The sequence below is a fragment of the Branchiostoma belcheri genome, unplaced genomic scaffold (genome assembly GCF_001625305.1).
Source record: "Branchiostoma belcheri isolate BF01 breed outbred unplaced genomic scaffold, Haploidv18h27 scaffold8, whole genome shotgun sequence".
Taxonomy (NCBI): domain Eukaryota; kingdom Metazoa; phylum Chordata; class Leptocardii; order Amphioxiformes; family Branchiostomatidae; genus Branchiostoma; species Branchiostoma belcheri.
In genome coordinates this window covers 30356-44434 of record NW_017804464.1, presented here as the reverse complement: position 1 = coordinate 44434, position 14079 = coordinate 30356, and the positions used below count along the sequence as shown (strand labels likewise).

Here is a 14079-nt window from a genome sequence, read left to right as displayed (position 1 = left end):
TGCCGTTTCTCATTCCTGTGATGCAATCCATTATCATAGTATCCATTAGTAGTAAACCCTAGTGTTATGATTCATCGAAGGGTAGGGAGTTTCTCCCATTATCATTCACTTCTGACTGCAAAGGAACCTACAATAGAACCTACACGTAATGTAGGGTTTTAGTTACCTACAGCTAGTTCTATTCTATTGCAGCTCAAATTATCTACCACACACTTCGGATATTGTGTGAGTATCAAACTGCTCTTTTTCAAACATCAAGGAATTAGATTATGACATAAAAGCATGTGCATTGTATGGCGGGCCTATAGATTTTTGATATGTGGAATATGTAATGGATTGTGGTAAGGATGACATTCAACAATTGTTGACATACACATATTCTCTGTCATAATCGGATGCTCATTTTAAAGCAATTGTGACTCCAAGATTGTCTAAATCAACGAATTGCAACCGAACTCTAACAGATGTAAATACTTTATTATAACTTCGAGTTGTTGTGCCTTTTTTAGTCATTGCAAGTCAAGGATACAGAGTGCACTATTTTATATATAAGAGCTAAAGGATCGCATTATGTGCAATGTCGTATATTTGTTAAAAATTTTAAATTGAATATAATTCAGTGATTCCACTGCGATGTTCAATAGATGCATCTTGAATATAATAATAAATCTAACGATCGACAGGCGATTGGGGTTTATATAAGAAATATGCAATTGGTTGTGTTCTCAAAAGTGTTGATCGATGCCATAGTTCATTTTTTTAAAACCGTAGATATAATCACTTCAACTAGATACAGTACCAAACTGTACCATGTACAAGGCAACGTCTTGGCAATGTCAGCAGGTAGTAAATTTTTATGCTACCCTGACTTTGATTAGTTTTTATGTTCTCGTAAAGTGCTTCATAGGTAGTAACCCACCCTCAGGCTGTTTCAATCCTATCTGAACTCAGCGAAGCCTGAAAAACGCCTTTGAACTTGAACGTATTAAGTAGTTTTAATACTTTCTTGTTGATGGGAAGATTCAAATGGTTGTATCAACTATGACTAGACAGAAAGGATTGTAGATATTAGAACGCCAGTACTTCTTGCTGTGAATTCTCATGTGATACTAGCAGTATTATCTGGACAATTATCTATTTTATGACCAACATTTAATCAAGTTTATAGTGCAATATGTTGCCTGGATATGATGACATGGATCTGTAAAATAGTCAACTTGTTCTTTATCTCGTAAAAAGTTGTGTCCACATAACCTGAAAGAATGATCATTGTAAATTTAACAATGTATAGCCTTCTTGAAATCAGATGTCATGGCATTTTGCGAGTGACAGTGTATGCCAAAGATAGCTAAAATTGTTCCTTTTTCTGTACCCACTTCAAGTGTTTGCTTTTTGTTGGAACATTCTTTATTAATGAGAAGCTAAAATCGGTCTGCAGGCCGCTTTTCATCGACGTATCATTAAGGTACCATTTGATTGTTAATTAGAAACTTCGATTACATTGAGACATTGTAAATGTGAATACGAACACCTTTTCACAACCATTTTTTCATCTCTTTTCCATCCCCCTTTTCTCAATTAGCCTTTTGACCACCATAAGAATCATTTACAACCCGTATTTGACACGTGTGGATGATGCTGTCGGTACCGTAACGCGGTGTCAGTGATTAATGTATTGTTGTGACCGTCAAATGACCGCTCCTCTTGTGCTCACGAACGGGCTGCTGACAGCCCAGGCCGAACGGATGTGGCGAAATGGCGCGTGGAAAATTGGCCACTTTCTCATGCATGTTTGCAGATCCAACTCGATTAGTTAGGAAACGAAGCATCGAAGGTAGGATGAGAAAACATCTTCATCATCGTACCATCTCCATCTATACACCAGCATCAGAACAGCAGAGACAAAGAAGTAAATTTGTTGCAGAGAGCTGTACACTGATTTACGAAATATCTTTGTTAATGAGAAACAGTTACAACGTAGTTTCCCATTCCTCATTTGTGGCTAATGTACTGCATTTAGTCCCAATGAAGCATGAATATGCAATGCACTTCTTTCATTGTCATTATCAATAATACTCGGTACCGCCTGAGCTGGCAAATTCTCATTATGGTTTTTGAAAAGAAGGGTGCCTGTGGAATATATTTTGATATGATATGCTGTTGCAGTGTGGTAGCTTTGACCTTGCTGTCCGACCGTGAACTTTGACCCTATGTGGACCACGTCCTTTTGGTCTTATAACGTGAATTTGCTTCTGACCATTTCCTCTTGGATTGATCTATTAACACAAGGCAACCGATTAAACGAGTCTTTTGACTAAAATTGATATTTTGCAACATCACACATTAGCATAGAGAATGCCAATGCATGACCAATTAACATACGTATGCTACAGACAGGCATCACGTAGCTAATAATGAATTACGTAGCTGAATACACATATATTGATGTATTACCATGAAGTGTATGTTAAGTACATAGATAGATATTCTAGTGTGTAAAGTTCATGGAAGACAATAATGCGTAGAGTATGAATCTAAACTCAACCGTGCTCTGCCCTAAAGCTTACTTGAGTCCAGAAAATAAACGTGCTCTGCAAAATACATATCAAAATGCATGTTAATCAGAGATAGGTATTCTAGTGGGCAATGCGTATGGAAACAAAAAAAGGGTACATGTGAATCTAAACTCAATCTACCCTAAGGCTTATTCGAGTCCAGAAACTTAAAGGCACTTTTAATCGGTGGAATCTTATGTTTACCGACAGCTATCTCTGTGGCATGGTGATGAATGACTCTGTACTATCACACAGATACCTTCTGCCGTAATGCTAGCCGTGGCGCCAGCCAGTAGTATCTGCCCCAGACGATGGCAGACGTTCTTTCCCCTGGGCGGTTTGTCAGCCCTCTGCTAACACTTTTGATGTCGTTAATTAGCGAAGACCCAAAAGGCGTCACTTGACATGTCAATTCCTCAGACAAATGACATGGTAGAGATGCCAGGCAGACGGCTTTTAAATACTCTGTGTTGGCAAAGTTCCCTATTTGTACATCCAATTTTCACAGGGTATATAGCGCGATCAAGTACAATAAAAGTTGCCCTAGACATCGGTAAAGTCAAGATCAAGGACGCGGGTAATGTCAACATCAAAGCCGTCACAACTTTAGAAACATTGTTTATTGCCACACTAACGATTGTCTATACCAGCGATCTATGTCTACCGGCAATAAAACCTTAAAATAAAGGGTCTAGACCGAGATTGGATATCTTTTTGTTAGAAAACGTATATTCCCAATCTTCTTTAGAGCAAATGCCGTAGTCTTGCCATGTACATCCTTAACTTACCAAGTATCCATAATATATTATGTTCATTTTCGCTTACAGTTACTATTTTGAAACTTTATACATCTACAAATAGATAGTGGAAACTTGCCACACTTGATGGATACATATCCTACGTAAAGTACTATCACAAAACAAAATACATAATTGCACAAAAATCGGAAATAAAATATAAAACATAACAAAACTTAATAAAATAATAAACATCTGTTTTATTATCATGATTTTATAGATTGTTAGATTAGACACTGTCTTTCTGTTTTTTACATTCCTTTTAAGGTTCACATTTCTTTATTGATTTTTGGATTGGAAAATACTAGAAGAAAGAGATTATTTTAAAAAATTCAACATGGACAGGGGTTGTGGAGATGACCCACCCAATGAACTACATTCCCGGAAAGCGGGTTGCCGGAAAAACGGTTCTTCACCGTGGACAGCTATTAATTGCCATCATCCCCGACAAATTGGCACCACTTGAAGCTGTTACGACCCGTTTAAAAATTCAGAACCAATCGGAAAAACGACGAGCCTCATTAGGGCTGTAGACGTAGTGTATCAAGCGTGTGATTAGTCCGAAAATTACAGGGTTGTGTTGGGACAGACACGAGCCTTTGGTAGCTTTGAAGTTGACAAGAGTTTGTACCAATTGCTCCGGGTTATCACTTATCATGACCCTCTATGGATACATTTTCAAAAGACCACCATTTCGCACTATGGCCTTTGTTACTAATAAATGCTGAATCTCGTGAGACAATTTGCAATTATCAATGTTTTTCCATATTCAGGAAATGCCCATAATGCAAGCAGCAATCTCATTTACTGCCTTAAAAGATTCTATGTCTTCAGTTGGGATTCTGGAGATGAAAGAATCCATCCTCTTAAAGTCGCAATCACGTAGGTCAAGACACAAGGGCAGCACTAAAGCGGGACGTTTCCAAATTGCGAACGGGCATCTGAGAACTTGATTATTGCTCGTCCGCTAAAGAGGACATTTTGGCGTTGATTTTCTAGAGGTCAATGGTATCTTGAAATGCATAAAATCAAGGTTGCTGTCCATTTGACTCACAATAAACGAATTGACTTAGACAAAGACATTGGAAACAAACTTTCGAGCTTTACCGGTAATGGCAGGAGTAACGATTGATAGCGTGAATCTCTCAGAATCCTTGCATGACCCCAACAGATACTTAACATACATGTATATCACGCAACTAACGTATCTACAAAATATAGACATTTTTATTGTTATATTTGAGTCGTCTGTTATGAACAAAAGTTCTATTGATTTCTTGAAGTTTATTTAATTTATCACTATCCTTTATTATCACATTTTGAATTGTTATTACCATTATAATTACTCTACGCATTATTGTTTATCGTTGTGTGGTTCACTTTCTGTTCTTTTTCTTTGAACAATCAATTGAAAAAATAGACATTTTGTTATATTCGTTCACTCTATCCTTAGAATTAGAAAATCCTTACCAAACAGCTTTTGGTAATTATGGATTTTATTAGGAATTTTATTAAAGCTATACCTAGATTAAATTTACCTTAATTGTGTTAAACAAACTTTCGGTCAGTGCCACCTATAGCGGGTGGAGACCAAAACGCCATCTGTCGATTTTGAAGGATAAATGCGCGATAATTCGTCAGGCAATATTTCTGTGTCTAAGATGACATACGGACTCTTACATATAATCTGCTGGCTTTTAATAACACGGAATAATATTAATTCTTCCTTTTATATCCAGCATTACGGCTTCAGAGGGGCAGTGTAAGGTTATGTTGTTTACGGGAATAATGGGTGATATATTCAGTTTTTATGACTGACGTTAATGGAAATCGAGGCATAAACGTCAGCGTCGGTGCCATTACAATCACGGCAGGCTGTCGGGACGGCAGATTTCCTGGCTTAATGCCAGGCTATGGTATAATCCTTCATACGCGACACCTTCCCAATTCCACTCCACTACAAAAGCGACTCTGCGTTGCAAATAACTGACATATCTCCTGAATTATAGATTGTAATAATATTCTCCTTAAGAAAAACATGCTATAGATTAGCTTTGGTAGAATTGAAATTCAGTATAGCTGGTATGGATTAAGTATGTTAGAATGTAATTTTAGTAGAATAGTTCATGTATCTCTGTTGTTTCTTCCTTGCCATACAGTTACAGTTGTTGAGAAGTAAAGTAAAGTTGATTGATTGTCGTCGACAAGGAATATAAGGTGGTACCTCATGCGGGATGGGTCGAGAATGGAACTAGATTGCGGAACGATACCAAAATGCATCTGTGCGCGCGGAGTGATATATATAAGCTCGTTGTAAAACCCACCACGTGTGAACAGTTCACAATGTGAAAACGCCTGAATACACGAAGGCGGGTTAGGTGTTTGTGTGCAGCCGCCATCTCTATTGGTTGGGGATGCGAAGGCCTACTTTTCACATTAGCCATCCCATCTTGGCGTTGAAGAATTACCTCGTTGTACAGCCTCCTCCAAACAGCCGACCCTGATTGTTACGTGATAATCGGGAGTTCGGACCTACTGACCGAGTTATAAATCAACCCAACACAGTTGCAGGTGCAGCAAGTCCAACCACTTAAACATGATCAATATGAGGTATAGTTATAGCTGATAATATAATACAAACAAATAATATCAGTCTGGCAATTATTGTTGTTAAAGTCCTGGTAGCATAAGGTTTCCTTAGCCATGGTCCAGAACAAGACAACAATAACCTCAATATCTCCAGTTCGTATATCGACTTGTCCAGGGCTAAGATGACATTCTTGTCACTGCCGACATCGTTTAGATTCAATTCCATTATGTCAGTGCTGCTGTCTTCAGGTCCAATTGCAAAAGTACATTTGGAGATGAAGGGAGATATAGATTATCTCTCAGGTACCTATCAACATAGAGCAGTTGAATCTCTTATAATTGAGGAAAAACTTTGAAGCGTTCATTGTCAACTCGTCGATTCCATTTGAAGCTACGTCTCAAGAACTATATAAAAATGTAGGTAATTAAAAAGGACCCCCTAAGCACATAAAGGACAGATTAAAAGTAAGAACTGCAGATCATAACTTTATAGCAGTCTATACAAGTAAGAATTCCAGAGCGTGTCAAGTTCTTGGCTGCTGTGATATGTTCCAGGGGCATGCGTAGGGCAATCTGGGATTTGGCAGGGTGACTGTAACTTGACCTATGCGGATAGCGGGTCATCATGTCATACTCACAAGTGCAGCAGTGCCTGGACGTACAGCCAAGAAATTTCTCCTCGACCTTTGTAACCCTTCAGCTTGGAACTTTGCAACCTTTTAGGTTGGAATGGAAAACGGAGCGTGCTGGAGGAAAAAGGAATTCACTTAGCCGGTCTGCTGTGTGTCGTGATATTTCACAACGGGGTTTGGAAAAATCACAGGAAACTAATTTTGTGAGCGTAATGGCATTTACAGGAGTTCCAAGAAAGATTTTTTATAAATTCTTTTTTATTCCAACATTTAACACATGGCATGGTGACTCAAGTTTTTTCAACTTATTTTTATTGCACAATGATTCCTTAAACATATTTATGTGGGGTCATGTGACTTAACGGGCAATTCTAGATAATACTTACAACTGAGTTAAGTGCAGGCAGTCGTGTAAAATTCATTTCTCAAGGGCACAAGATCGGTGGCGTGGCAGGATTCGAACTCGGGACCTCTTGGTTCCGAGCCGAGCACTCTGCCGTTAAGTCACATGACCCCACATAAATATGTTTAAGGAATCCATTATCACATCCGTAATATTCGTAGCATGCATGGTACCCAAACCTTTATTTTACAGATGTTTCAGAACAATTGACCCATTTAAGTAGTCTGTTCACTAATAACACATCACCATACATCTTCGCAAGAAGTGCAGTGCTCTGAAGTTCCAGCTGTGTCGTTTCCAATTCTATTCATCGGTTGACAAGGATATTGACACAACGCATTCAAAGATCGGATTAGCTAATAGAAAGCGGAGTCCCCAAAGAAGCGATCAAACCGCTGGCGTATTACAGTCCATTATCATCCACGAAAAGATAAACCCCTAAGACGACAACTTTGGGGACTGGGCGTGTTTCAAAAGAAGTGGCATTTGTCAAATATTGACAGGCTACCAGCTGCAGGTCTCGACGGTACAAACAATGCACGAAATCCTTTAAGCACACATGTAAAGGAAGAAACGGAACCTTTACGCATGCTTTAGGGTATGGATTTTGTGCAGTTAAAAGATAAAAGGTAAAGGTAGTCCCGTAGCCTTTTCGAGGCCGTAGGGGCAGTGAGCTGTTATCCACTGTGTCTAGGGCACGGTATTGGAAGGGAAGGGGAAGCCCATCCCTCTTCTCCATCACCTTAACGCCAGGTGCCCATTTTGCACCTGGGTGGAGTGAGGAAAGCCGTTTAAAGTGACTTTCCCTAATGCACAACGTCTAGCCAGGAATGCAAGGAATCGAACACGCGACCTCTCGATCTTGTGTCTACTACATATAGCCTTGGCAACTGGTCTTTGGTCGCCACATACGAGGTACAAACAAGCGGAAACAATAGTATAAATTCAAAGTTAAAACGATAAGAGAGAGGTGCGATGCTGAATTTGCATGTTTATAATGTACACCTGGGCCCTGCTTGGCCCAGGAATGCCAGACTCAGACGAGAGTGGAGCAAGTCAAGGGAGGGGTTCCTCCGTAGGAGTGATGACGCCCTGGATTGATCATGTACCTATTCTATGTGTATTGCTACAGATTTGGAGTTTTGACTCTGCGGCGAGGAGACTAGGAGGCGGCTAGTGACCATGCTGAAACTGGGTGTACTGCTGAAGTGCATTTGTCTGCTGTATGCCATTCACGGTAAAACAATACACAATTGTTATCAGTGCCGGCTTATCATGGTTAGATACAAATGTAGTTTAAATAGGGTTCATTATTGCAAGTTCATGGCCAAGGGCTAATTGTAAACTGACAAGGACAATGACAACAGAATGTATTGAAGACATGTTTTGTAACTAATTTAAGTTTCTCTCTATCTATCTATCTATCTATCTATCTATCTATCTATCTATCTATCTATCTATCTATATATATATATATATATATATATATATATATATATATATATAGAGAGAGAGAGAGAGAGAGAGAGAGAGAGAGAGAGAGAGAGAGAGAGAGAGAGAGAGACACGTAAAAATAATATCGTATGTATATGTGGCGGGCACAGTGACAGTAGTGTATACGTGTATGTGCCTGCTCAAAGTCTTCTCAGACAGCGCATTCGTGTATTACATGATGACATGATGATTATAACTAAAACGTAAATTCTTTTACGCGATTGCCAATGACTTATACGGTTGGTACTTTTATCTTCTGTGTCCTGTGGCCACCATATTGCTTAACGGTCGCTAAATGACAGTCATATCCATTATTCCTTTAAATTCTGCCCATATTCAATTAAGTGTGTTCTTCACTCCGATAGGAATACATAACCGTCACAGAAAATGTGGCGCAAATGACAAAATCGCCATCAACAGTTCCACTTCCCGACTATGTCGATACTTGAACATGCCCTAATGGTAGTATCTAATTTCGTACGGTCGGCTGGCGGAAATATGTTTTTCGGCATTCCCTATAGTGTCTGGAGGTCATTAGGGTCACATTGAGGTTTGGTGGAGGTTCAATCTGACATTTCAGTGAAAGTCTAGAGGAGGATTTTAGCTGAGAGTGTCTGAGAGCTATCCACTGGACCGGAATGGTTGCGTTGCATCACACATACCAAAACCCTACTGGGGTATATTCCCTCCCCACTGGGATATGTTGGTCAGCCGGTCATTCTAGGAGTGAGTTTCAGGGGACACGTAACATTTGGTATCGCTGTAATCACTTGTGATATTTTCTTTGTTCATTTTTGTTGTTTTTTGTTTACTTATTTTTAACCATCCTTATGTCATTCTTAAATTTACATAATTTTTATACTTACCAAAAGAACGAACAGTCTGACACCTTCCAGCATCACATTAGCTGCATGTACCACAGTGACATCTATAAGTGATGTGTTAGTTACCAACATGAACCTTACTAAGAATAAATTTGTTGGAACAAACAATTAAAAATATATATCAGCCAATGTGACATCAGTGTGATATGAACTTAAGCGTGGACTTTAAATTGGAATTGAATTTGAGCTCGAACTGTATCCATCATGTTTTGCGCAGTTAATTCAATTTATAGTATTTTGAGACTGACTGACAGTGAGAGAGACAGAGAATGTGTTGTGTGATGTTGATGTTGACATATTACCTTTCCTCGCACGCTGTCTAAGGAGTCCATTGTAACGGGCTGGGGATCGCCCCCGTCACCCCCAACAAGGTCAAGGGCATGGAAGGCGAGACCGTCACCCTCCCCGTGCAGAGCAAGGTGGACCTGGACAAGGTGATCGCCGTGACGTGGAGCCGGGTGAGCGGCGAGTCGGGCAGAGAGAGAATCGCCGTGTACATGTACTCAGCCGCCTCCAAGGGCCACGCCTTGACACCACTGCAGGGGCGGGCCTCGTTAAACATGGACGGGTCGCTGCGGATAGACGACGCCAAGCTTTCCGACGAGGGCCTGTATGTCATGACACAACTCATGGACGACATTGGACAAACGGAGGAATACGTCAAGCTTATCATAATCGGTAAGAACCACCTTCTCAGTCTTAGATATTTCCTGTAATTATAAAGGACTTGAAAATATGCATCACACATGTATATCAAGTATTTCTCATAGTCAATTTATCATAGTCAATTTATTATTATTCTCGTAAAGACCGTACTGCGTAGCAGACTCCTTTTTTTTTGCTACAGAGACAAAACCTAATAAAACATATTTTCTTTATGGGATGAAAACGTGTATTTACTAGTTTCAGTCGTAGCCTGTTGTTGACTTACTCCCAGATTTCCATTGGGGGAATTGTAAATATGTCCTAAAAGCTAAATTAGCCAAAGAGGCTTGTATAGGAGATAGTAGGCGTTTCGGCATCATTTATTTCCGGCATGAACCGTCTATAAACTTGCTGGATCGACCCCAACAGACCCATTACGGATCCATTTCAAAATTAGGGCAAACATTTATTTAGAGAGAACCCTCACAGCATAAGTGATTGCTCCATTAGCTCCGTAAAAGCCACATTAACACAAACAGTAGTTGTGTTTTATGTTTTGTTCCTGGATACAGATTACTGTGATCTAGAAAAAGTGCCCAAAGCGTCTGTCTGGTCCGTATGGCATTTTGGCAGCGAAGCAAGCGCTAAGCATCGAGTTGACATTACCTATGTTAAAAAAAGACTTGGGTATCACTTCATGGGGATGTTTTCATCAATTGAAGCTCGGCGACAAATGACTATTTAACGATCAGATCAATATGTTTGAAATAATCTATCATGATCGTTATGAGCTAGTTTAGATGGGGGTCTGATTTTCTTCAATGACAGATCGAAAGCACTAGTTTCGCATACAGGAACACTGACAAGCTGACCAATTGCTAAAGCTTACAGTCACTTCCCATTGTGACTAGTGTTGGTGCTACATGTACTTCACTCGTCTATTTACTTGAACCCCAATCTGCACCTGTTCGCACCTGTCCCTGGCCTCCATGTGTTTCTCACTTCTACAACCTTTCCTGTTTCTTTCATGGATTGTATTCCTTTTCAATTCAGTAAGTAATGGTTTCAGAATGAAAGGTCTCCTTGCAGGAATGGCCATCGTCTTCAGGCGTTAATGTGACCGACTATCCCAACTTCTCCACATACATACTAATCTTCTCATGGATCCATCAATTTGTGCCCGTTTTGTGCAAAGTCGGGGGATTAAGGGATTTGGGCAAGTCGACACTGAACTGAACTGGATGCTCTCAAATTCCAAAAATCAATATTCGGTCGTGCCTCCGGGGTTCCACTTGGCGGAAGTGGGTAATCTTTGTTAGACACAGATCACTGTTCCTCGACAGTAGTAATATCAAAGACGTTACCGATGATTTTATGTGGGTCTAAATATTGGGTTTCGAACCTAAGGCTTGACCATTCATTAATACACAACGAAAGGAGACTGCTTAAAAGTTAAAATCGCTAATCTGATATCGCACATATTGACTACAAAGTTCTCTTCTGGAATTTTTCATTAAATATTCAAAGAGCTAATTCTTTCCAGGTGGAAGAAGGGGATTCCCTTTCCAAAGCAGACACAGAGGAGTGGAAATTCTACTGAGATACCAAAGGGAACTTAAGTAGTGAATTATTTATCATTTCAAGCTTTTTGGAAACTTCAGCAGAATGCTCAGATCTTCGTTGGATGAAATTCAAATCCTTTGACAAGGGAAACGTTTTATGAGTTATGCTCTTTTCCTGGCAAACGCATGACAGATCTGAACGGACGCAGCTGGCGTCTACGGCAACATTCGCGGTGTAGACAGTTTTTATTAGAGACCCAGATCCCAATCATTCTGTAATTCAAGGTCTTTGTGTTGCACTGGTATCTTTACAAGTGGCGTCAACGCATATATTTCTTTTAACTGATGATAAATGCTATAAATTTTCTTAGTAAAAGAACCACCTACAAAGTCTGAGGTGCTCTTCAAAAGACTTTATGGTTGTAATGATCTCAAAGCGCAAAGATGGGTCCGTTATCTTTCTAGGCTTACAGGCATAAGCTTTTACGTGGTTCAAGTCGCCATGAAGTCGTGTAATTACTCTTGATATCAACTCTATCAACTCTTCGGGACCGTCTTTTATTGAAGAAATTGATGTATCAGTTACAACATGCCGACCCATGAAAAAGAGGTGGCCCAATGCGCGATGGTGCGCCATTACCTTCCCGGAAACTGTGATTAGTAGTAGAAGTAAAGACTGTCTCCCGCTGCGCAAAAGTCAGGGTCCTTTCTAACAGATACGTAATTAGTGACCTTGTGCTTGAACCGTGTGGCATGAAGCTGCATGCAGATTCACTATTGTAGACGCGTAGACTGCTAGTAAGGCTAATGCGTTATTGCCGTTGCAACTTTCATTCTTATTGATGTGGAGAATTCACAATAATGATCGGACTCGAGCTACTGCTACTGCTGTCAAGAGAGCTCTATATTCTGAATTTAATACATATCATTATATAATGGTACGCGTAGTTATCACGGTTACCAAGTAAACACAACACTCAGTCCCCTTGGTAATATGACGTGTATATGTGTATTACCTAATACATGTATGTTCTACTACTATGTTGTTCGTGAAACGCTTTTGCCCACATTCAAGCTCCTCAACTAAGATATCTGTAATTTTGGAAGACATTATTCAATTTGTCTGTGCCTTTTTTTCATTTCAGTTCCACCCAAACTATCCATTGGAAAAGAGAACCACTTACGAGTTCACGTCGGCAGCACGATAGCTCTGAACTGCACCGTGGCGGACTCCAAGCCGGACCTGACGAAGATCGAGTGGCGGAAAAACGGAGTACTGTTGAACTCGACCCGGCTGAAGGAACTGAAGGATCAGGAGGATGGTCCCGCTGCCGTGATCACGCTGGTGGTCACCAACGTGACCAAGAACGACGCCGGGAAGTACACCTGTAGGGCGGAGAATGTCGTCTCAGAGGACGAGGAGAGTGTCCAGGTGGAAGTCATGTGTAAGTCGCCTCTACCTGTCTCTGTTCTTAGTCTCTAGATCAACGGTACCAAAAAAGATGACGCAGTACACCATCCGACTATCCGTTAAAACACAATATGGGTCAAGCCATGTTTCGTTCCCGTCATGCTGAGAGAATTACGTCAAATCCAAAATGGCGGCAATCCTTCTCATCATATACCTCTCTCTAAGCATGATGGGAAACAAAATGGCGGCGCCCATGGACGAGGGCTAGCTCAAAACAGGTTGACTCGCAAACCTGCCATAATTTAGAAAGGTGTCTGATAGACATCAAACGTTAGCAAGTACTGGTTGTGAGTAAGAAAATCCCAATCCTATCAAAGACATATCCTAGATCAAAGGTAGTTTATAGCTTTAACTCGTAAACAGACGGAAATCAGATTGCAAGCTGCCTGGAAAAGATTAACCTTATCTGTCTTTGCGTACTATATTTGATTTATAAAAGCATTAGTCAAATCTCTCAATTAGCAATGGCAATACGCATCTATAATGAGTCAGAGGTAATAAAATGTCCTTTTAACGTCATCAAACGCTGCCGAAATGTTATATCTTAATGCCATTTTTAGCACCACCAAAGAACTATACATTCATGATAGTCTTTTTCATACACACATGGAGCTGCTGCACCTTGAACTTCATCACAGTGACATCGCCAGGGTGGTGGCAAATTGGGTGGACCTCGTAATGAAAACCATCTCCTGTTGACGACAACATTTATGGCAGTTATACTGGCCAGGCAGTTTTAAGGCTTGGGAGAGTCGTTCCATTTGGTCAGTAATCATGATCATAAATCCTTAATAAAAAGGCCCTTCTATCCCCACAATTCGTTTATACGGTCCCAAGCCATAACCAGTATATAAGATCATATCCTAGTACTGCATCTAAGAAAATCTAGTGTGTCATTACTAAGAAATAATGCCTCAGGAGGAGATGGTAATCGTGTTGGTACATGTAAGTAACCCGTAAAACCAGGTATTTCGTGTGGAGCCGGAATGGAATTAGCAATAGGGTATACATCATGTAGTGGTGAATCTGATAGGTGTGATTTCATGG

General features: G+C 40.2%; 1 protein-coding gene across 7 annotated transcripts in view; it reads left to right on the top strand.

The window, feature by feature from the left end:
• LOC109486208 (hemicentin-1-like) overlaps positions 1-14079 on the top strand; it is a 112579-nt gene that overhangs the window by 73988 nt on the left and 24512 nt on the right. For 6 of the 7 annotated variants that reach the window (XM_019789922.1, XM_019789921.1, XM_019789920.1 and 3 more), the window contains 3 exons: positions 8109-8213; positions 9679-10032; positions 12707-13006. In XM_019789922.1, coding sequence (XP_019645481.1) covers positions 8159-8213; positions 9679-10032; positions 12707-13006 — 709 coding nt within the window. In that variant the 5' untranslated portion in view covers positions 8109-8158. Of the gene's footprint in view, positions 1-7810; positions 7892-8108; positions 8214-9678; positions 10033-12706; positions 13007-14079 lie in introns of those variants that run through there. The other variant, XM_019789919.1, reaches the window with a different exon arrangement.